The sequence below is a fragment of the Festucalex cinctus genome, chromosome 2 (assembly GCF_051991245.1).
Source record: "Festucalex cinctus isolate MCC-2025b chromosome 2, RoL_Fcin_1.0, whole genome shotgun sequence".
NCBI classification, from domain to species: domain Eukaryota; kingdom Metazoa; phylum Chordata; class Actinopteri; order Syngnathiformes; family Syngnathidae; genus Festucalex; species Festucalex cinctus.
In genome coordinates, this window is record NC_135412.1 from 20,947,574 (window position 1) to 20,971,382 (window position 23,809).

The window sequence follows — 23,809 nt, forward strand, 5'->3', positions numbered from 1 at the left end:
TGGCTCAACTTGTTTTCTGGAGTTGGTCATGCAGCAAACTGAGCCATGATTGGTCGTCACCTACTTCCTCAGCACAGGTGACGTCATCATCAGTCTATCGCAAGTAGAAAAATTACTTTTTAAAGGTATTACTTATACATGAAAAATAATTAAGTTAACACATTAATTATAAACAAAATATTAACTTTTTACTGCTGAAAATAGCTCAATGAGTCAAGTATCCATTTAAACATAGGGAAAAAACTGTTATAATGTTATGATTTGGCTAAAATGTACTGCAGATAAAAGTGAAAGAAAAAGTGTACCTAAATGTTTCAAAGCAAACAGTTCTTAGAGGTCAAATGCAAAGTTATTGAACTTAAAAGTTAAGTAAGACTGCACTGGACTTATTTCACGATTCTTTTGCGTGCCACTAGAGGGAGCTCACATGCTACACTGAGATGATACGTTGTTTGTTTAAAAAAAAAAAAACATAACAAAAAAGATGTGACGACCAGTCAAATCTCATGATTGAAAGACTCCCACAGTTCACCTGGATGCCTCTAAGTGAAGACGCCCCCATGTAGAGAAACACTCCATACAGCACAGGCATCGGGATGAACTAGAATTAAAACCCAGACAATGAATTTGTGAGTTCGTCAGGTCTCCACAGCAAGTATTTTATGTCTCTATTTGGCTGACCTTCAACACGGAGGTCATAAAAACCGAGCAGCCCATTAGGGTGAAGATCATGAGGCCAGTAAAACGCTGCTCACGGATGCCCAGGAACTTGGGCTGCTCTCCGGGGGCGGAGCACTCAGACTCCAGCTTCAAGCTGTTCACGTGAGAGATGGAAAGCACGGTGGCGGCCACGAACCACGGCAGGCCCATCACAGAGCACACGCCCAGCATCACGCCCACCACGAACAAGTCCAGGTGGTAGCCGCAGCCTTTCTGAAAGGACCGCAACCGATACCAGGACATTTTTAGCCGCAAGTCCAAGAATTTCTTCTGAGGTCATGTGGATAGGTGTACCTTCAGTTTGTGTTCCTTCCTGTTGATAATAACGGCCGTGATCTGTTGATCCATGAAGATGAGGATTGTGCACAGCAGGGCAGGGATGAAGGTGATGATGGTGGTCCACCATGGGTTGGGGCCCACTGGGTTTATAACCCAGCTGCGATCATCTCTGGTTGGCTAAAAACGGTAGAGAAAGAAATTTATTATTTATATATCTATTACGGATCAATACATTATTATTATTTATTTTTTTGTGAGGCGGTGCTTGCGTGAAAGTGGAAAGGCAGGGCTGGGGTATTTAAAAGCCTGACTTGCTTTCTCTGTCCTTTTGTTTTGGAAGTGTATGATTTTATTGATTGATTGATTGATTTTTATTGGGTGATGACATAAAACACAATCAAACATCACTGAGGATAAAAAACATAATAAAGCCAGAGGGCTTATTTCCATTGTGGTCCTCAACACTAGTGTTAATTTTAGCCACCATTTTAACATTTTGTCTCAGTGTAGTCTAGTGAAAAATGTGTGTTGACGATATATTTTTTTTTTATTTTCATTGATGAAATTAACACTACAGATACTCAACACGCAGCAGGACAAAAACAAAGACATGAAAGGGAAACGTTTTTTCATCAACAAAAATGAATAAGTTTAATTCAAATATTCAATCATTCAAGAAAACGCTATAAGCACAAAAATTAAAACATTTTAAAAAAACCTTAAACTATTTTTCATATAAAAACAGGGTAATGGCAACAGCAGCATAATAAAGGTACTTAATGGCTTAAAACATACAAAATTGATTATTTAACAAGAATAAATAAGTTCATTTGACTATTTAAGTGTGGTTTTGTAGCCACAGTTTGAGAGCTATTTTAAAATTATGTTAGGATCCATTCATTTTTATTCCCTTTGTTTGTCCCATTGTACTGCTAGAGCCAACTCTATTCTTGCATCTCTGTTAAGCCATTTTTTATTTTTTTATTTTTTTTTTTGAAACTGAAATTGGTTAAACACTCAAGGACTGATTAAGAGAAATTTCAGTGTCTTGATAAAACTGGATGTAAACAAAACTGATTCATATATCAAACTGATATGAGAAGTCAAACGGAGAACACAAGTGCCTACTCAGCAGACTACGAAGAAAATTGAGACAAAATGTGGCACCAATAAAAAATAAACTTCACATTCGGCTGGCTACCCTGTGTTCTAAGCGTAAAAGCAATCCATACAGAAAAGCCAAATAAGTAAAAAGAGACTTTCCAAAAGGGTCGTCACACTGAATATTAAGAATATACAGCATAAATTCACGTTTGTAGAAGGAAATGAGTTCCCCCAGCAGGGATTGCTCATGTTTGTCCTCCATGTGGGAATAAACCCTTTCTGGGCTTGGACCATTTTCAACACTTAAAAAACAAAAAGTCAGCGGGAGGCAATCACTTATGAATGTGGTGCAATTTTGCATTCTTACTTTCAGTCATTGCTTTGAATAATTCATAAAAACTGATTGGGTGGATTGGATAAGACTTACTTTAAACTTATTGGGCACTTGTAGCTTTGGTGAAGGAATGCCCAGAGCGTAGTCAACCAGAACCATTGTGAGGATGGTGATGAAGACCGCAAAATCACTGATGATGGCCCGCACCTGAAGACAAACATGGACAATATGCTCTTTTAGGAAAAAAACGGCATAGACTTCGGTGTAGCTAAACCCCTCGGTGGCTATGCTAGTACTGACCTTGGTCGGGAAGTAGCGCCTCGTCTTGAACTCCTTGAGAAAGGCGGACATGAAGACGGTAGAGAAGAAGAGGACCACACACCAGAATAGGACATCAGGTATGTAAGGGCCGTGGGGACCACAGGCGGTGCCGATGAAATCGCCGTGCAGATCTTCGCACTCCTACTGGCACCAGAGGACACAATCAGGATGACAGTGGGATAATGACCGCAGAGACTATTGATATTTTTAAGAGGAGGCTCAAGACACTTTTTTTTTTGTTTGGCATTTAAATGATCTTTATAACCCCTTTTATTATTATTTTTTTCTTAGTTCCCAGTTCCTTTTATCATATTGTCTTTATGCATGTTATTGAGTTTTCCTTTAGTCTTTTTTTATTTTGTTGTTTTTTAGTTTTTAGCTCCAGTGTTTCCTGGGTGTCCTTCCTCACATGGTTTCTCTGTGCCCCGCCATGTTTTTTGTTGTTGTTAGGTTGTTGTTGTCTTTGTGTGTGTGTGTTTGGGGGAGGCTGGGAGGATGTTTTTTTGGTTTTGGTTTTGTATTATGGATGTTTTATTTGTTTAGCACATTGAGTTGCATTTTAATGTATGAAAGATGATTATAAGGTATAAATAAAGTTTGATTGATTGAATGAATGACAGCAAGCAAGTGAATCTAGTGAGTGGTAACCTAAATCTTCCAGAGGCCCTGCTCTTATGTATTAATTTACTGTAATTTAGGAGTCTGGGTTCATTTTCACTACAGTATGAGTTACTCATGAAAAACACAGGCAGAACTATTGGCTTGTGCTGGTAAACCCGACCAGTGAGCTTAAAGATTATTTACCTTAACTTCCAACATGGTCCAGTTGACCTCGGAGGCTGTGATGTTCTTCTCCTCCCAGAACAGCCGAGTCTCATTGCTGGGATCTCTGGGCTCCACACAAGTGCATCTATGGAATACAATGGAGACCGTGAAAGCGCTATATAATTAAAGATGACTTGATTTTTGTTTTTTTTATCTTTGGTCTCAGCTCATTCAACCACAGTAGGAAACAGAGTTTGTCATTGCTTTTAAAGCTAATGAACACAGAAAATTTGATTTCGATTCACTACTGCCACCTGTTGACGGAAAATGAAACTGCACACACCCGTCTTTACATATACAATGCACACTCTGATTGGCCAGAGGTTTTTAACAGCTTTTAAGAAGGCAAAAACTTTACAAGGCACTTACGAATACTGTGTAAGTTTCTGAAGGTTGTTGTTTTTATTGATGGGGTAGTGCACGCCCAGGTGGATGAGCTTCTCCAGGGCCTCGTAGATGAATATGATGCAGATCAGGGCAGCAAAGGCTTCCTCTGTGAACCGTGTGATGTAACAAACAAGCGAGCTGGCGTCTGTGGCCACAAGCAGGAGACAGAAGAAGGACGTCCAAAGGCCTATACAGGCCCTCAAGGAGAGGTAGGAAAGGCCATAATCCCTGCAAGAGGATATGAAATTCTCTTTGCAAAACGATTCAACTGTGAGAGCCGTAAAAATCAAAGAAAAGGACACACTTGCAGAACTTGAAGAGGATCTTTTCAAACACAAGGACCGGACCGGTGCTGCCAAGGATTGTAAGTGGCTGTCCAGCAAAAAGTGAGTATGCAATTCCAGTCATAGAAGCCCCAAACAAGGACTCAATAGCACTCTGAAAACACAGGAACGATCATTATGGGTGAAATACTATAGATTATCATAGGAAGTGATACTTATGCTGCATTCGAGGAAAGTGGGAAGTCGGACTTTTCCGACTTCAAACCAGGAAGTGTGTACGGGAACGCCCCCTTGAACTTGGAAATCCTACTTGCAAAGTTGGGGGAAAAAACAACCCCAACTCCACCGACCGACTACAACGTGATGTCACTGCAATGGCGAGCCCTTTGAAAACACAGACCGTGAATGGTAAAACACAATTTACTCGAGTATAAAACTAGATAGCTTTCTTCATTCATAAATATTCAACATAACGTCAAAAAGTACGTGACAGTATGCCACTATCTACCTGCATTAAATTATACAGTCAACTACTGTATTAATGTATGGAATGCTTATGAAATATGATAAAAACAATAAATGAAGGTAAGTTTGCTAGAGGTCAAAATGAGTTGTAAGAACCAAAATAAAAAACAATTTATCACTATCCGCCATTTTGGTTGTTTACTTTCTCCTCGAACGCTTTCAGGTCGGAAATGAGAAACGCCAACTGGGATAAATCTGACTCCTGACCTTTCTCGAATGCAGCATTAGACAATATCCAAATGCTTAAGTACTGTATCCCTTCATCTCAAATTGTTTTATGAGTAAGTAATATCTTCTCTGTTTGTATGTGATGCTGTTCCACGGATATTACAAGGAACAACTAAATGATTCATAATTACTGTAACATCTGCTAATTCCCATCTATGAAAGTATATGAATATTATATGCTTGCATTAAACTAAATTATAAGGTTTGGGCAAACGTTTTGGTGTTGAAATATACAATGTTTAATTCTATTTTGCTTTATGTGTGAGTTTTACAATAAATGTCAACTGGGAGTTGATTTTGTGTTGCTTTTTATGTATTTTGAGTGGGCCTGGCAGATATAAATCACGCTAAACAGGGGCTAACTGTTTGATTATTATTATTTGAATCGTCTTACCACACGTCCTTCGGTAGCCTCGCCGAGAAGACCTCCAAAGGTGATGACAGGTGACATGCAAGCGCAGTAAAGGAAGAGGAAGGAGGCCAGACACTGCAGGCTAAGGGCATCGGTGTAGTCAGAAAGGTAGTGAGGGGCCTTCCGCTTGATGTCAAAGATTAAACCACCAAACAGCCTTGGGGGTTGGGGGGGTAAAGACACATTTTAGGCGCAAAGCTTTGCTACAGTACCTGTGGGTAAATGTAAAATTTGGAGGTTGGCAAAAGGAAAGAAACTACTTGTCAGCACTATTCAAGGCAGTTTTGTCATGAACTGCTTACACACTGACTTTGTCACCAATCTTTTTACTATATGTAATGTTAGGATAGTAAAGAGGGTAGGGTATTTTTGTATTGAAAGCAATTGTTTATGTCATCCTGCCATCGCCACAGATTGAATGATCTCATTATGCAAAGCCTCAGTGGCTGCGTGAAGGTGTACTTTCGCTTTGGACATAGCAGCATCCTGCGTAGGTGAGTTCTGTCTTCACGGAGGGGCCAATGAATCCATCATTAGTGCACGGCTGATGCAACACTTTAAGGCAAAGCCAGTGTAAGCAATTTCGGGCTTTCTCTTTTCTACCTACTTTCCAGTGCGTTGAAGCTCAGGGCCACCATGGCCTCCGTGTTCCTCTGATTCAACAAGATCTGTGACTCCGTTTGGAAGAGGAGGAAGTTTCCGCTTTTCCTGTATGATTAAAAAAAAATGTTTTCGTTGAATCCAACCTCCACACGTTCAAGAAGTGCGAAATTACAACAATGTTGTGTTACACTGTCTCACCCCAAGGCATTCATATTTAAGTGTGACATTGTAGTGCAACATAATAGCGTATCCTTGTTTGTTTCTATTTTATTATTACACAGAACTATTGTTTGTGAATCAGTACATATAGCTGTACATCTCTCTTTTCTTTTTTTTCTTTTTTTTTGCGGGAGTGTGAAGTTACCTGAGATGGCACATTTTTGGGAGGTTCTATTCTGATGGAGGGATCCCACTCTCCAGGGGGTAACACTGTCACCTGGTCCAAAAACTCATCAATACCAGCCACAAGGTCATTTCTGTCTTTGGCTTTATAGGCCACATCGTGGAAAACCTGGAGAGGTAAAAAGTTTGGTTGGTATCCGAACCCTTTTATTTAAGTTCATCCCGGGGGTGGAAAAGCAACATCTGGCATTAATAATAGCTGCACTGTGGAAAACCCTGATGCTCATCAGAGCATGCCGTGCGTGCATGCGTGCGTTCATCCCTCTGGAGCTTACTTTTTTGGCAGAATTCAAAGGACAGCTTGAGCTCAAGGAAGCAACAGAATCTGTTATTATTGCCGCTTCCGCATTGCCTGGAACAAAAGCTCACCTCGTCGGTCATCAGGGTTGCAATAGACCGTCCAATTTCATGGTACTGCGAACCTTTTCCCAGTGGGCCAAGCAGGATGAAAAGAAACCTGTAATCGAGGACACAGTCAGGGAGTGTGCTATATAGTCTTTCCAAGAAGAAACATCGAGGTCAGCGGGAGTAAACCTGGTGGTGATGGGAACCTCGGCCAGGCCACTGAGCAGCACGGCGGGTGCCAGGCGGACGAAGGCCACCAGGGGACGGTCGAGAAACTCCAACTCTCCAACCAGGACATTGGAGGCCTCCGCGCCGGGTGGGATCTTCTTCATGAAGTGAAGGTCAATCTAACAAACAAAACCTTTCAGTGATGAATGATCACATCAGCACAGTAAAATAGTTTACAGTATAAGAGCAATCCCCTGATATTATGGGAATTGGGGATGTAACGATAACAGCAATATCGTGATATTAAAAATGCCACACTATATCGTCGTCGTCATGTCCCGACATTAAAAGCAGCACATCTGCTAAAAATGTCAGGTTGTTTTCCATTTGTGCAGTTCTAGCACCCTCTGGTGTGTAGTTTTTTAGTGCAGTTTAATTTTCACAAGGCATGTTTTGGCCCTTCCCTGTTTAAAATCCGCATTAATGGTCAGATGATGGGGCACATAATATGCTTGTGTCAATATCATCATAATTATCGTATTGTGACCTTCATATCATCATAATATCGTATTATTATTTGGATATCGTTATATCCCATATGGGAATATGTGCCTATGGGGTTATGGTATTGGGATGTGGGGAAACAGAATACCGGCAGATGCTTGACAACCGATCTTCCAGAAACACCTTGGTGTGGTTTGCCATATCATTGCTTTTATGTCTACAATCACCCATTTGATCACGCAAAACAATGATGCTGATATCTTAAACTGTTAAATCACTGACCTTTCAGCATTTAATTTTTATTTTTTTTGATCGCAGAATAACATAGTGGATCACATACAGTACCTGCCTGCTGCTAACCATCTGGCCCGGGTTTACAAAGCCAATGCCCCATTCATTTGCGCCATTTCTGAGTGTACCCACCTCAGCCTAAATCGACTGGCTCTAGCTGTAATAGAATACATACATGATAGATAAAATAGATGGCTGATTGGATAGCTATAGTTTCTTAGTATTTGCCTAATTTTTTTGTCCTCACAATTTTTAAGAAAAAGCTACAAAAGTAACTTATTCATGGTATTTTCAGCCACAATTTGGAATGCATTGTAGTCACTGACAAGACACTTGTGAAAGTACCGTAGTGAACAATGTTTCTGTATCTACACAAGTCCAACTTAATACATTGCGAAACATTTATGAATATTAATAGAAAAATGTTCTGTGGAAGCTTAAGTTAGCCATGGAGTCCTATAAGGGTCTATACTGAGAATAATGTTATTTATAAATTCCCTTTGGCAGTTGTGTTTATAGTTTACTGTATAATATAAACTTAAAATATTTAACTTAGCGAACTAAATGAGTGTGGTCTTGGCCATGCTTATGAAAATCATTTTCGAGACCGTCTCTAATCAAACTGTATGATAAAAAAAAATCTCATTACTTAAAAACTACAACAGAAAACTATACGCATGTCACAGATTAGGCTCTTATGTAAATGGGTTAGTCCTCCAGTTACATGCTGTCCAGTTTCCCAGGATAAGATGAAAAAAGGTTGACCACTCCACACGGTACCCAATCTTAAATCAATAATTTGACCTGGTGTCACGTTGCGCAGATAAACAGCAAAAACCAGCGGTGGCTCACCTTGCTGAAGTCGACAGCACTGTTTTCTCTGCTGACGTCCTGTTTGCCCTCGGTGCTGGCCGACTGGGACTGAGATGAAACTGTTTGGCCTGTCAACAAAACACTGAGGTCAGGTCGACCCAAATGATGAGAAAAAGGATCATGATGGAAAGAACGAAAAAAAAAACAGCATTGTACTAGACAACGGGGGCCCTCAGTGCATCAATGCTGAAATGAGTGCTGCTGTGATTTTTTTTAACTGTGCTGTATGGCTAACCCATACTCACCATTCTTATCCATGGAATGAGGCTCAGATTGCTTCTTGCCAATGTCTGCAAAGGAGCGGACAATCGGGATGCGGTTGGCAAACTTCTTGTGATTTTGGTGGTGATGCTGCTTGAGCAGGGCCTCACGGATCCTCCTCCTGGCATCCTGACCCAGTGCGCCAGACACTTCGTGCTGATCCAGGACCATATCTGAAAAGCAGAGCAAGCCGGGCTTTGCTTTATTGTATTCTTAAGGTATTGGCAATTTGTAGGGCAAAGGGTAGACTCGTGTGTTCCAACCTTACATTTTGGGTGGATATAAAAAGAGCACAAAAAATAGGAATATCGTAGTTGAGCTGTTCAATAGTGTTAATTTCTGGGATTAAATTAGTATGCATTTCCGCTGACAATGAAGACGAGACGAAAATGTACTTCACTTAATAAAAACTGGACTAAAATCCATGGGCATTTTAGTTCGTGAACAAAGAAGAGATGAAAATTATATGATTTTGTAAAATTCTGTCTGTTCATCTGTCACTGTGACACTGTCATGTGACACACCCGCATTCATATCTGCAGCTAGCGAGCGCACATGCACAAACACATGGGACAGACAGAGGGTGGGGTCATGGTGAAAGGTTTAAAAAAAAAAAAGTAAATTATAGTTATAACGTACCGTAACATTAACCCAAGGGCTTTAACGTTCCAACAATAATGTAGTCACTTGTTTATCTACTGTCATTTTGTGATGTTGTTTTTCATCAAAAAGATGAGAGAAAATTTTTTATGTGAAACTGTTTTAGATCCAAAATGTTCAACATTATATGCTGACAAAATAATATATAGGGGTAAAATGATTGTCCTGACTAAAAATAGACTAAAACGTTGACAGTTTTTGTTGACTAAAACTAGACAAATAAAAGTTTGTATACTTGGACTAAAATAAAGACTAAAATGCTAGATTTATAGTTAACTAAAAGTTGACTCCCGGTAAATAAAAACAGGATGAGGTTGACTCACTTTGATAAAATCTAACAAGTGTGATTGAAAGTGGACTGAAACTAAGACTAAATTTAAAAATGTCTGATAAAACTGAGACACTACTGTTCAGCAATGAGTTAATGATAGAATACAGAGAAAAAAAATCAAACAGTTGTCTTTATAAATAGCAAATATGCAGGGGCTATACGTAGACAAGAAACCGTTTAAAAATGAGTTTGCAATTTACAAACCAAACTATCGAGTGGCGAGATGAATATGATTTTGAGAATCACATTGATCGTTTTTGATCAACTGTTTTACCTGCAATCTCCTCCAGCGAATTTGCTCTCATGTCCAGCATAACTGTGCCATTCATAATGCAGCTGCGCAGCTCAAAAAGACTGTGAAGAGACAGCGTGGCCACGTAGGGCTTACTCCATCGCTCACCGCCATCCTCGACGTCCTCCTCAAACTTCAGCCACCTACACCAGGGGTGTCAAACTCATGTTAGCTCAGGGGCCGCATGGAGGAAAATATATCACCAAGTGGGCCGCATCGGGAAAATAACGGTATATAACTTAAAAACAATTGCCGTCATTTATACGCAGATTTTCGTGCACCAGCCCTAAATTACGGAGCTCAACTGTAATCATATTGTTCCGAAAAATAACACAAATACAAATGGAAGGCAGCAACACTTTGCCGGTATACGTTCTGGACGTGGTAAATCTGTTTTGCATATATATTGTTCCCAGAATGCATTGCGTGGTGCAGTTAAACGGATTAAACCTCTCATCTTAACTCATTCACTCGCCGCCATTTTCACAGAAGCAATCTCCTTCGCTCCCGGCTGTTTTACTTGGATTTTGAATGATTTTGCAAGGCCCACAGAATATTGTTCTCTATTACTATAAAAACCAAATGAAAGATTAAAGTCTCTTCTTTCATCATGAAAAAAAAAAAAGCATATTTCTGTCTGTTTCCGTTTCGTAGCAAAAAGCATTTGAATATCGCTAAGTTTCATCATTATTCACAAATCTTTTTTAAACAGTGGGGAAAAGAGCCTTTTGAAACATGGCCCTGGTAGATCTTTTTTACTCTTCTGCCACCTGCAGGCCATTTTTGTAATAACTATCATTGCACTTTCTTCAGTTCAGAGGCTACATCAAAGCCTTGAGTATGCTCTAGCATAAAAACAAACAAACAAACAAACGTATAAATACGTCTTTGGGACACTTAAAACATCCATCCATCCATTTTCTTGACCGCTTATTCCTCACAAGGGTCGCGGGGGCTGCTGGCGCCTATCTCAGCTGGCTCTGGGCAGTAGGCAGGGGACACCCTGGACTGGTTGCCAACCAATCGCAGGGCACACAGAGACGAACAACCATCCACACTCACACGCACACCTAGGGACAATTCGGAGCGCCCAATTAACCTGCCATGCATGTCTTTGGAATGTGGGAGGAGACCGGAGTACCCGGAGAAGACCCACGCGGGCACGGGGAGAACATGCACACTTAAAACATTTAAAATAAAATATATTTATATGTTTTTAAGAGCAAATGAGTTAATTAGCAGACTAGAAGATAGAGAAGGATGACATTTATGCAGAAAAACATTGCATGCAATTGACTCCTCATAGTAGACCGGCTACAAGAGAGGTCCTTAAGTATTGGTGGCTGGTATCAGCAGCCTTCAATATGTTGAAATACTGTGAGGCCGGCATTGGCCCAATACAAATACCTGGTATCTGTACTCACCCATCCCCAATTCATTTACATTTTATTTTATTTTTTTATAATAAATCCAAAATTTTAAATGTTCATCTGCAACCCCAGACAGAACATTTTTGTCATCGTTTTCAAGATAATGGTAGACAATCACTTTCTGCCATCCAGAAGTACCCTGGAGCCCATTGTTTTCAAACATTATGAAAAAAGGTCTACTGGGATGACAAAAGTGTGGTGGTGTGGTGCAACAAAAACAGACCCACCTGGCAGTCTCCTTCCATTCTGCATCCTCCCCCTCCCTGAGGCAGATTTCGTCCAGCTCGGTGAACAGGGCATGCGGGATGTGCTCCTCATCGCCATCCTCTGTCCCCAACAGGAACTGCACTCTCTGAGCTGGCGTGTCTGCCACACCAAAGGACAAGCTTTGATTTCTGCTAAAACTGCAGCTACAGTATTTCAGCAGCCACATGCAAAAGTAACGGATGGAAGGACACTGACTGTGTGAGGGAGATTCCCGTCCATCCTCGGCCGTGGAGTCCCTCTCCTTGGACCGCTTCCTATGTCTATGGCCGTGGTGACGGTGGCGGCGATGTGATCTCCGACCCAGAGGAACATGCACCCCAATGTACAGAGTACGGTGACCTCCAATCAACAAAAGCGGGGGAAAAACTTCATTTACCCACTGCAGACGTTTGGGGAGAAATATTTTAGGAATGCAGCTCTCTTTCATGAGAACTTTCACTGGAATTTGAAAATGTCATTACTCTATTCAAGCACCCCCACCCCACTTTAAAAAAAAGTAATGTGTTTTTAATAAGAAAATCACTGTATAATACCGTAACTTATACAAACATATAGGGGTGTGAATTGCCTAGTACCTGACGATTCGATTCGTATCACGATTCACAGGTCACGATTCGATTCGATACCGATTAATCCGGATACGAATTTATAAGTCGATTGTTGCGATTTTTTTTCATTCAAATTTAGAAAATACTAATCAGCAAGCTTGTAGAGTGTAAGATTTATATGAAAATGTATTATTTATTTATCTGAAATTTCAGTCTTATAGAGGTTGTAATCTGTTTCATGTTTGAACAGCATTAAAATAAAATATTAAGGCTTAATGTTCCGTTCATATAACATTCTTCCATGCTCAAGGTGTGAATTCTAAAAAATAAAATAAAAAAAATAAAAAATAAAAAATAAAAAATCGATTCTGCCGATTATTGAATCGATTCGAGAATCGCCGCGATATATCGCCGAATCGATTTTTTTTAACACCCCTACAAACATATAAGTTACATTAAATAGCATGTCAAGAATTCAGTTTGTGCATCATGATTAATTCACTGCATCTCCTGCTGGTGTGCATAACTTGGCCACTGGGGTGCAGTATAATACAGACATGCAGACACAAATGAAGAAGACTTTCACAACTACTGTAAGTGATTCAGCACCCAAAGTAATATTAGTAATTTTTTTGTTTAAAAAATAAAATACACATCCCAGTGAGTGTCATTTTATTTAATTTGTTCAACTATCCATTGCTTAAATAGTTGATTTGTGGCGAATAATACAGTAAAATTATTAAAATAAAAAAACAAGTTCAAATCAAGTTAATAATAAATAATTTGAAAATAAGCATGAAAATAGACAACTTTATTGGTTGCATTTTTTATATTCTACTAAAACTAAACAGCTAAAATGTATTTATGAAACTGTATTGGTTTGTATTAATTTATTCTATTAAGTAATTTGATATTTGATGTATGTAAATAGCATTACAAAAAACAAATAACCCTTCAACAATGTTCACTTTATTTTTCAAATATGTTAATTAATTATATTGGTATAAAAAATAACCTTTAAAATGAGATTATTTCAACATTAAAATTAGATATTGTAAATATTTACATACCCGTTTTATTTATTTTTTTTTTTATTATATTTTTTTATTTATTTACCTACCTATTTATGTTTACCTCTACAAATGATCTGGTCCATCTGTTCATTTTTACTTTTATTTTTTTAAATATGTCAAATTTGTCAGAAGCTTTGAGTTATACAAAAGTGCAATCTCCACTAAACTTGTTGAGGCACAGACCAAGCAAACTCCATTTACCGGTATATTTTGTCATTTTTCCATTTTTTTTTTTTTTTTTTTAATTTCTCACTGAATATCCATTACATCTTAATAAGTCAATGTTGACATATAGATAATGCAGTTACCTATGAACATATCCCATTTGGAGCTGATCAAAACAGGACTGTTTGGTCTTGTCAGGCACTCTGCTTTTTACTTTTTTTTTCTTCTGCAGACTAAACAATAGCACCTCCAGAAAGCTTTGCCCACATTTTAGCTGCCACACTTGTGCGTGCAGAACTTGAGCATGCATGTGCACAAGGTTAGAGTGAAGATAATCTGAGCTGACTGTCTCCTCTTTTTTACTGCATTCGAGCTGACCGGCCAGTGTTGCACACTCCCAGCCCTTCACCCGCCACCCTTCCCTGGCCCTCAGCTGAGTGGTCAGAGAACTGTGAAGGCCCTGTTCTTGCCTCCTGCACCATATGAGGTGTCACAGTGTCCAGTAAAATCAAATCGATCTGCATCATAGATTTCAAACATGCACTATTTATCCCAGACTGTTGCAGTACTGGTAAAGTGTACAGTGTACCTTGAGATACAGGTAACACCATTTCTGAGTTTTCCGGGATACGAGGTGTCAATCATCTGATTTTTTTTTCTTTTTTCTTTGCTTTGACTTGCCAGCGCAAACTTGAGATACGAGTATTGTATGGTGACAACTGACTAAAGTCACTTCACAACAAGTGGCAGTTTGGCAGATAAGATTAGTACATATTAGGGGTGCACCAATCACAATTTTTTTGGCCGATCCCCAATCTTGTAAAAAGTCTGACCGGGCCGATAGTGATTTTTGCAGAACCATACACCCTCAGTGTTGCAATCTTGTTTCATTAGAAAACGTTGAACAAAATCTGTGAAATAATATAACCGTGTTGCAGTGCCGTGCGGTCATAATAAGCCATTAATGCGGTGCATGCCCAAGCCCTTCAAAATAAAATCATTGAAAATATTTCTGTCAGTGTCCTCTAAAATACAATACCGTATTTCTACTATTTTGGTCTTAAATTCCTGTATATTTTGTCCTGTTTTCTTTGTGGGGAGTGGCGAAGCCGACAGCTTGTTTCGTTGTGCTGCACTCAGTAGCAGCACTTTACGGCATGTCGGACTACTGTCGTAAAGTCCAGTGCAAATAATCCTCAAATGACAGCGATGTCATTTTTTTTTCTCTCCCGGGTTGATCCCACTTTGTGGGCACGAGCCAGTTCCGAATACTGTAAATTCCAACGTATTGGCAAATTTGTGGGCATGTGTGTCATTTCACTCACCACAGTGCTAGTTATATTAATTAAACTGTCTGTGCGCATCAGCCTGGGTCAGCCTGAATATTTCCCCTTTAATTTTATACCGACACAGTGGTATTAAATAATAATTAAATAATATTTATTAATAAAATGAACAATAAAAAATACCCCCAAATTTTTCAGCTATAGCGCCCTTACGGCCGCTCGCATTTTTCTCAGTCCAGCATGCCCACACGAAAAGGTCACCGCTCACCACTGCCATGTTGTTTTAATTGCACTTGAAGAAGTTCTCTCAAATAAAAATGAAAAGCCTGTTAGTCATCTTAGCAGAAGAGGACAGTGGCTGACTTTTTCAGATCTCCGAGGAGGGAGTTAAGATCGGTGGAAAACATTGATTTATTTTTAAGGGATCGGCCGATTATCCATCACACAAAATTAAGGAAATCGGGCCCGATAAATCGGCTGGCCGATTGATCGATGCACCCCTAGTACTTATTTTTCAAAAGAGAGGCCTCAAGCTGCTTATTGCCACTCAGCTAAAAAATTTTGTCAAAATTCAGATAAAGCAACGAGAATTACACATTGTTTATGGAAAGCACCCACGTAGGCTACTATCCACCGCTACCTGAATGCTAACGTACAACGGGAAACTATAAGCTCACCATTAGCAACTACAGCATGTGGCAGTCTTGTTACCCTTTCAGAATGAAATGAAAGAATGAAAAACAGTGACAGAGTTGTTACCTTCTAGTTCTTCCTTCTCAAAATTGGTGTTCAGCATGGAGCGGGTTCCGCCGCGGTCCACCACTGCTTCCTCATCAGTTCTCTGACAAACAGGCACACACAAGGCTCGGTTCAGGGCTCAATTGGAACTGTACGTACCGGTAATCAAAAATCCAACATTTTTCAACCTTACACTCTTTTAGAATGTGGGAAGATATGTCCGAAACTGCACCCAAAGAGTGAAACTCTGCACCACTAGCTGTAGACATAACAACAAAGCCGGCCAATTAGAACACAGTATGTGAAGGCTGCTTTCTCCTGCTCAAGGTCATCATCATACGTGTTTAGTGATGCTTTGAAAAGTGTTGCTCTTCACCACCTCTGACGATAGCCATCTATCTGTCAGATTGTTAGCAAGTCTGTTGTACAAGGACAAAAATTAAGCAAAGTACACAACCAGCAAATGTGAGATATTTAAATTGAAATAGAGCTATGGCAAAACAATATCCAAGAGCCGATCAAATCTGAATGATAGCAGGATGAGGCCTGTAAACACTGCAGCTCATCATTAAGAAATTCAGATTTCATGCTTTTTTTTTCTGTGCAACCTTCCCTTGGCTATTCACTGAAAAATTCAGATATGCCTATTATTCAGAGACAAAATTCCCCCTCTTTTGCACCACAGTTAGCTAGCTTTGTCGTTAAGCTTAGTCAGACCTAGCTAGTCGTTGCTGCTCTGGAAGAGGCGAATAAATCTTTTTCGTGGGTTGAAACAAGCAACCATGTACTGTGTTGGCCCACCTAACCAGTCACAATGTCCGTTTTTTTCTTGAAAAGTGTGCATTTCATTGAAATGAATTTCTAATTATGTGTATTATGTCATTTCCTGTGCGTAATTCAGTACCCACTCAGTGACGGTTTGACCATAAGTATGTATGATTGCCCATCTCTGTATGTGCCCTGCCACTGAATGGCAACCAGTTCAAGGTGTAGTCCACCTTTTGCCTGAAGCCAGCTGGGATAAATACTATTGAAAATATCTTCAAGTCCCTTTAACACAAAAACAACAACAACAAAACATTTTAACACTGACTAACGCATGCTCCTTATCTGGAAAGCCATGTGCTTGGCGGATTCCTTGTTGTGAGAGAGTAGAAGAACACAGTTTTGCTTATTAATTAAATTCTGTTAATATTCAGGTAACTCGTTATTCATAGATTAAGACAAATGTGTGCATTTGAGTAATGTTGTATTACTTGCCTGTATGTGTTCCCACATGTCATCCTGTATGTGGATGTGTGTGAATATTGGTTATTTGAAGGAATATCACTCACAGAAGTCGATGCTAATTCCCATTAGCATGTCAATGGGATTTTACATTGACTTTCGCATCAGGACTGGTGATGTTTTAAGACAAAGCACGCCGAGGGAGGATAAACAGTTCGGGAAATGAATGATGTTTTGTAAGATCATGAGAGATCAAAATTAAAATCCTGAGTACGTTTATATGAATTGCCCAGCTGTACTGGGTGAAAGAGACTATCCACAAGCAATAGCCTCCTGACTACCAGCAATTCAAATGTGTCCTCTGTAGTGGACCTTTTTAAACCTGAATATCTCCTACCCAGTTTATACGATCGAACTCCTTTTGTGCTCTATAGCGGACATTCAGAGCTTTCCATTGATACCAAATTTGTAGGGTTGGGGCTTTGCTACCTTTGATTGCATCATAAAAGAAAATGGTTTCCCTCAGTGCAAGCACTTTTTAGGGAAGGGGAAAAGTAAGTGTATAACACTTTTTATTGAACAAATTTAGGCTTTAAATGTTGTTAGCATGTTTTTTAAAAGACTCTTAAGAACACATTAAAGCATCGTTTGAATTATTTTACCTGTATTTGAGCCTAGCATTTAAGTTTTAAAAAATGTCCTCTGTAGTGGACACATCATAGCTTAAAAAAAAAAACTTTTTTTTCAAAAATTTCTTTTGCAGTATTCCAGTTACCTTCACAAAGATCGGGGAATATCAAAATAAACATGATTGGACAATATTTTTTCCCTGGTGGTCAGGAGGAAAGAGAAACAAAACAAAAATCCCCATTTCAGAATCACATCAAACTCCTCAAAAGTTCCCCGTCGCCTCCTCACTTCACACCTTTGCAAGAGCCAGCAGCAACTTGTGACATGCTATGAGATCTTTTTTCATGTTTTATGTTTGCCATTGTTCCATGTATGACAAAAATGTTTTTATTGTTTTGGCCGCTCATTTGGTTTCCACACTCTGGGCTCTTCTTACAATAGTAGACGCAAGCAGCCGACCGCCGCAAACTCTCACTGTCGAGCGAGGCGGAAGAAGAGACAGCAAAACGCCGGCAGGGACACACAATGGCGAGATCCCGCCCGCTTGACCATTTAACGAAAGCCGGCCTCGCCTTTGGCCAAGCAAGGATGAGGGCTAGCTAGCTCACTCCATGAGACAGATCTGCCCCTAATACAAGCTAATTCCAGCACAGCAAGAAATGCACAGTATGAATACTGCATCTACAATTCTTTATTCTTGCAGCATTTTGATGAAAGCACGCCATTAAGACACATGGGAATTATTTCAAATTGTGATAAAATGCATAATATAATATGTCTCTTTTAAGGGACTAAACATTTGTTTAAATGCTCATCTAATGCAAAGCGTCGGGGTCAAAGTTCATACGCCAACCAACATTGCACCTCAGCATTTATGAAAACAAAATAAGTACACATGCAGTCCATCGTGACAAGCTTAGGGTGGCACTTGCAGAGCATCTGACGCTTATCCCACAAAGATTAAACGGGCAAGTGAAATGTGGCACGTCACTCTCTCACACACGGACGAGCACGTGGATGATGAGCAATAAGATCAAAAGGGTTTGGCGGACAGACAAAGTCAAGCTCAAGCTGATGTACTGGCGCTCAGTGTTCAATGAGACCTGATCAGTGCAAGTAAGCAAATCGTAGACATGCACACAGATGGTGATTCATTAAAAATTCTTACACGTAAACATGCCTGTCAGAAATGTGAACTGTTTTTTTATAAAGTGGTCTGAATTAAGTAATAAATGTTACCACCTTTATAAAAGTCAATTAACAAAAAAATTGTGCATTTTTACTGTTAATTTTTTACGGTTTTAAAATGGAATTTTATAATGTATTCCATTAAATAACAGACAAATACCCGTGAAATTACAATACATTTGTGAACGTATTTTAACAGTCAATATATGTATTCTAATGGTCAATATGGTTATTTTTAAAGAACAGAAATATATATATGTATATATATATATATATATATTTACAGTTCCAGTGATTTCATGTTATTTTACATTTGACATGTAAAATTAGAGTTTACTTTTGTAAGTGAAATTGTATTTTTAAAATACAGAAAAAATGTAAATTAAAAATTAAAATCTATTGAATTACATTTTTTACAGTGTATATATATATATATATATATATATATATATATATATATATATATATATATATATATATATATATATATGTATGTTTTAGCTAATCATGAGGCCAATTTTAATATTTCACATAGGAAAAAAAAAAAACCTAAATACGAAATGCGGTTTCTATTATGATGATTGTATTTATTACGGAGGGGATGAGAAATGCTCCAATTCCCCCTTCTTAAATCATGGGTTGACTGTAGAGGTGTGCAAAATTTCAGATTCTTAGATTATTCACGATTCGGCCGTGGAACAATCGAGAACGATTCACAAACGTCCAAATTCCGATTATATAAATATGCCAAGGGAAGCGAAACTAAAGTGAACCGGAGCGAAAAGTACGCGGAACTGAAACGTAGTAGCGCGCGCGGTCTTCGGGACGCTTTTGGGACGGACCCGCCTCGAGATTCAAAACAACAACAAGCATGGCTGAGCTGACCAACCCACCTCTTCGTGAGATCAGACCTGCTCCGAAAAGGCAAACAACTTCAGGCGGAAGTATCAGCTAGCTGGCTGCAGTGCGTCGGTTAGCGTTCTACAGGGAGCCGCGCAGTGATACGAACGAACGAACAGAAAAGTAGTGGCTGGCGGTAATGGCGTCTGACTTTATTCAGAAAAGAGTATTGTGGTGGAAATGTATCACGCTTTTGAAAACAAAAAGTTTTTAGAAGAAAAACGCTTTATTTCCGAGACCCCAGCCAGCTTGGTGGACTATTTTCCTCTCGTCCAACGCCGAAGTCAGTGCTGATCGCACACACAGGAGGTGAGGATCAAATTGAGATTCATGTTAAAAAACCCGAACGATCCCATTAATGTTTACACGTTCATGTTTACACAAGTTAAAAAGCAGAAAAGCACTTGAGTTTTTTTTTTTTTTTTTGTACCTCTGAGAAACTTTAATGTTTACATGTTCATCTTTACACAACTTAAGAAGCAGGAAAGCACTTTTTTTTTTTTTTTTTAGGCATTTGTATTGAAGTAGTAGTTCACATTGTCTTTCATTTATACCTCAGTGCACTTTTGAGTGGATAAAAATAATATATTTTTGCTCAATGCTATGTTTTATTCTGTTGAAGACTGAATATACTTAAAAGCTGTTGTTACAGAATGAGGACTTGAGTATTTTATTTACTGTTTTGACCTGTTAACTTGATACTGAAATAGTAGTTTATTTAGGCCTGAGAGGACTTTTGTACTATTTTTGTAACTAATGTACGAAACATTAAAAGCACCAAAATACATTGGGGGTTTTTCTGCTGCCTGGGGGGGAATCAATAATCGTTTTATAATCGAATCGTAGCCTCTGAATCGTAATCGCAATCGAATCGTGAGGTGCCCCAAGATTCCCACCTCTAGTTGACTGTATTGATTAACCATAATTTTTGGAAAGCCGAGCGCAATTTCTCTGGTCACACCCAAGCGATATTACTGCCAGATTTGTTTACTCAAGAAGTGACAGAATGATTTCCAAGGCTACGGAACTGCAGTGAACCACAGTCTCACCACCTTATCCACAAATGGAGAAAACTGGGAACCGTGGTGAACCTTCTCAGGATTTGGTCGGGCAACCAAAATGACTCATTCAAGAGGTTACACAGAACGCCAACCAAAGAATTGCAGCCCTCATATGCCTCGGTTAAAGTTTGCGTTCATGACTCAGCCACTCAACTAGGATGACACTATCATTGACATCTGACAAAAAAGAACACAAACGCTTGCCTCACATTTTACATCACATTACTACAACATTGGTAAAGACCTGTAAAATGTGTATCGTTGTATGTTGAACTGCACAGCGTCTGTTTTTCCTTTTCCTTTTATGTAGCTAAGTAAGGAAAGTAGACATTAAACATTTATAAACAACTCTTCTAATGTTGACCTGAAAATCGAATTAGAAACCTGGCAACTATGTAATGAACACCCCGGTAGTAAGTGGTGCTGACATTCACAACAAATGTATGTGTAACTAATATTAACATTCAAATAGCTAGCTTAGTATTACCTTGGAAAAAAAATCAATCACAGTATGAAACTTTAACCAGATCAGCTCCAAACTAAACAACACACTAATGTGACATACAGTACCATGTTTACTGATCTCATCTTACAATTCTTCATTAGTTATTGTTCAGTTTTTCTTCTGCTCGGTATCACTGTCAATTATCACTGTTTGTACTGAGCACCATTGATGCTAACATGCTTAATGCGCAAAGTAGAGCTTGGCAAGTAAATGTTATTCATCAAATGTTGATTAGAAAGGTGTACGTTTTTGTAGCAAAATTCTCTTGTGGATAGTAGGCTAAGCACGCCAAATACAACTAAAAAAAATATATTTAATAATACGGTCCAGGCTCAAGAGTTCAAGCTCCAAATAGACACACAGAGGTTAACTAGTTGTCCGTACCTGATTCATTTCATATACAAAACATCTTGAGTCAAAGACTATGGTTTTAGGTAAAGATTTAAGGGGAAGCTTATGGAAAGTATGATTTGTGCAAACATGCTCATGTTTAATACTTGTAAATAGATGTCGTAAATGGCAAGTTTTGTGTCTGAGTTCTTCAAAAGATTTCTCCACAACAGCTGCACTATAGGATCCAACTAAAGGACTAGTGTACACATCAACTTTACCACTCTGCAATGACAGTTTTAGCTTGAAGTCGTTTAACACCACACACACATCACTGAAATTAACAGGACATCAGCAGCACGGTCACCTAAGTAACTATTGCAAGACCATCTGAAAGGGTACCAGCTAATGCTAGCTGATGAACAGCATTAAACCCCACCCAACTAGTGTTGCTCTTCATTCCGGCAACACATGCTCGCAATATCCGTCTTCCTTTGACTGTCCGACTCCCCACTCACCGACTCACTCAACCAATCACAAATCATATAGACCTTCGAGGTCTCCCAGACAGTCGGCTCTAATAAAACTTAGAACAATCCACATTACACAACTGCCCGGTTTGCTACAATACATAATTGCAAAGTAATCCTTCCAATTGTAGCGAGTAGCAATCATGCAGTTATGCTACATGAATCGGTGTTCAGAGTTTTACAGGGGCCGACTGTCTGCAAGGCCATGAATGTGAGGGTGCTTGTATTTGGAGGTGTGAACAGTAAGTTGGCGACATAAACAAATATCAATGATGCCATAGAATAATCAAAGTTGACTCTGATACAATCATCTTGCATCAACTACAAAAAATCTCAAGACGTTCAATCGTATGTTTCCAGAGTAGCAATAAGCCTCAAGTGATGCAGTTACACCTCTCGTCCCTGATCTAATATGTTCCATGTGGGAACTCGGTACGCCTCTGTACCTCTGTTTCCTACCAGGAAAAAAAAAAAAATCAAAATATAAATAAACATTTCATTACCCCTACCTATTATGTAATGATGAGCTAAAATATCCACCCAGCAGGCCTCTGTTTCTATTTAGAGCAGTACAGGTACGTGAGCAAAATCTGACAGACTTTGAACGATTAAAAGAAATAGTATGGAAGAATAGAGGAGATGAAATCATGAATTTCACGAGTTGTGCCGTGTGACGCAGGCTTCAGGGAAGAACAGGAAGCATGCAACCAAGACTGCAGGGGGAGTCGGCATGGATGAGGTGGAGGAGGGGTGGACATGCGACCAAGCGTGATAAAGAGACATGCTCACGTGTTTCTGTATGGACAGTCCAGAAGAATTATTACGTGCCAATCGGACACAGCATTATGACCACTGGCACAATATAAGAGCTGAATCAAATGTTCTGCCTTCACAAAGAAAATAAAGGAGCTTTTCTCTGCAAGAAATGACTACAGAATTTGCCCAATGTCATGTTACTCTCCTGAAGGTCATGATGCCTGAGACCAAGACACAATACACAATCCACACACCCCATCCGTGTTTTTTTAAGTTGTATGAACTATGAAGCGAGGCTAATTCTTTTAGATCTGTAACTACCGCATTTTCACGACCATAAGGCACAGTCACAGTTACGGGTGCTATTTCTGTGCTTAACACACACCTAAGGAGCACCGCACTATTGGGCGCAGACACGGCTAAACATACGCTAGCTCAAGACATATTGGTAGCATGCTATTATGCTACAACAATTAAGCTAGCATTAGAGCATTTTTTTAACTTATTCACTGCCAGTCATTATAGAAAATTTTTACATTTCCAATACTCACGTGATTTTTAGTACATTCAATAATTATATATAAACCGAATCTACCAAATAACAGAATAGACTCCCTACTTTTTGTCCCGTCCCGTTCTTTTATAATTGACAGTAGAAAAATGCAGGTTTGCCAAAATACAGCCATTTCTCCCATGGACTCTGAAACTGTGTTTATTTCGTATAAAATGGGGCAATGATGTCATCTACCGGTGGTTGGACATCAGTAAAGTTGTTTCCAAGTTTGATATTTACTGTGGAGCATAGTCAGATTCGCCCCCATTTAGCACCGCTCTAAAAAATACAATTGACAAGTATACTTGTCAAAGGCAGTGAATGAGTTTAAAAAGGCAGCGAGCGGAGCAAGACTGAGTTCGGTTATACTTTATTGAAGTAACAATGTAAACAATGAGTTCAGTTGTACTTGAAGTATACAACAGTTTACTCACATTGCTTTTTATGTATTCTAATCTACAAATCCCTCAAAG

The 23,809-nt window shown here is 39.2% G+C and overlaps 1 protein-coding gene across 1 annotated transcript in view; it reads right to left on the reverse strand.

The window, feature by feature from the left end:
* LOC144014100 (sodium-driven chloride bicarbonate exchanger-like) overlaps positions 1-23,809 on the reverse strand; it is a 61,551-nt gene that overhangs the window by 5,579 nt on the left and 32,163 nt on the right. Inside the window, exons 3-21 of the mRNA XM_077513634.1 lie at positions 15,678-15,759; positions 12,042-12,185; positions 11,807-11,945; positions 10,132-10,292; positions 8,851-9,039; positions 8,585-8,673; positions 6,959-7,116; positions 6,794-6,881; positions 6,387-6,533; positions 6,027-6,127; positions 5,402-5,576; positions 4,275-4,408; positions 3,953-4,198; positions 3,563-3,668; positions 2,738-2,899; positions 2,531-2,644; positions 1,015-1,176; positions 682-933; positions 533-601 (exon numbers count right to left, since the gene is read on the reverse strand). Of these exons, the coding sequence (XP_077369760.1) occupies positions 533-601; positions 682-933; positions 1,015-1,176; positions 2,531-2,644; positions 2,738-2,899; positions 3,563-3,668; positions 3,953-4,198; positions 4,275-4,408; positions 5,402-5,576; positions 6,027-6,127; positions 6,387-6,533; positions 6,794-6,881; positions 6,959-7,116; positions 8,585-8,673; positions 8,851-9,039; positions 10,132-10,292; positions 11,807-11,945; positions 12,042-12,185; positions 15,678-15,759 (2,718 nt within the window). The remainder of the gene's footprint in view (positions 1-532; positions 602-681; positions 934-1,014; positions 1,177-2,530; positions 2,645-2,737; positions 2,900-3,562; positions 3,669-3,952; positions 4,199-4,274; positions 4,409-5,401; positions 5,577-6,026; positions 6,128-6,386; positions 6,534-6,793; positions 6,882-6,958; positions 7,117-8,584; positions 8,674-8,850; positions 9,040-10,131; positions 10,293-11,806; positions 11,946-12,041; positions 12,186-15,677; positions 15,760-23,809) is intronic.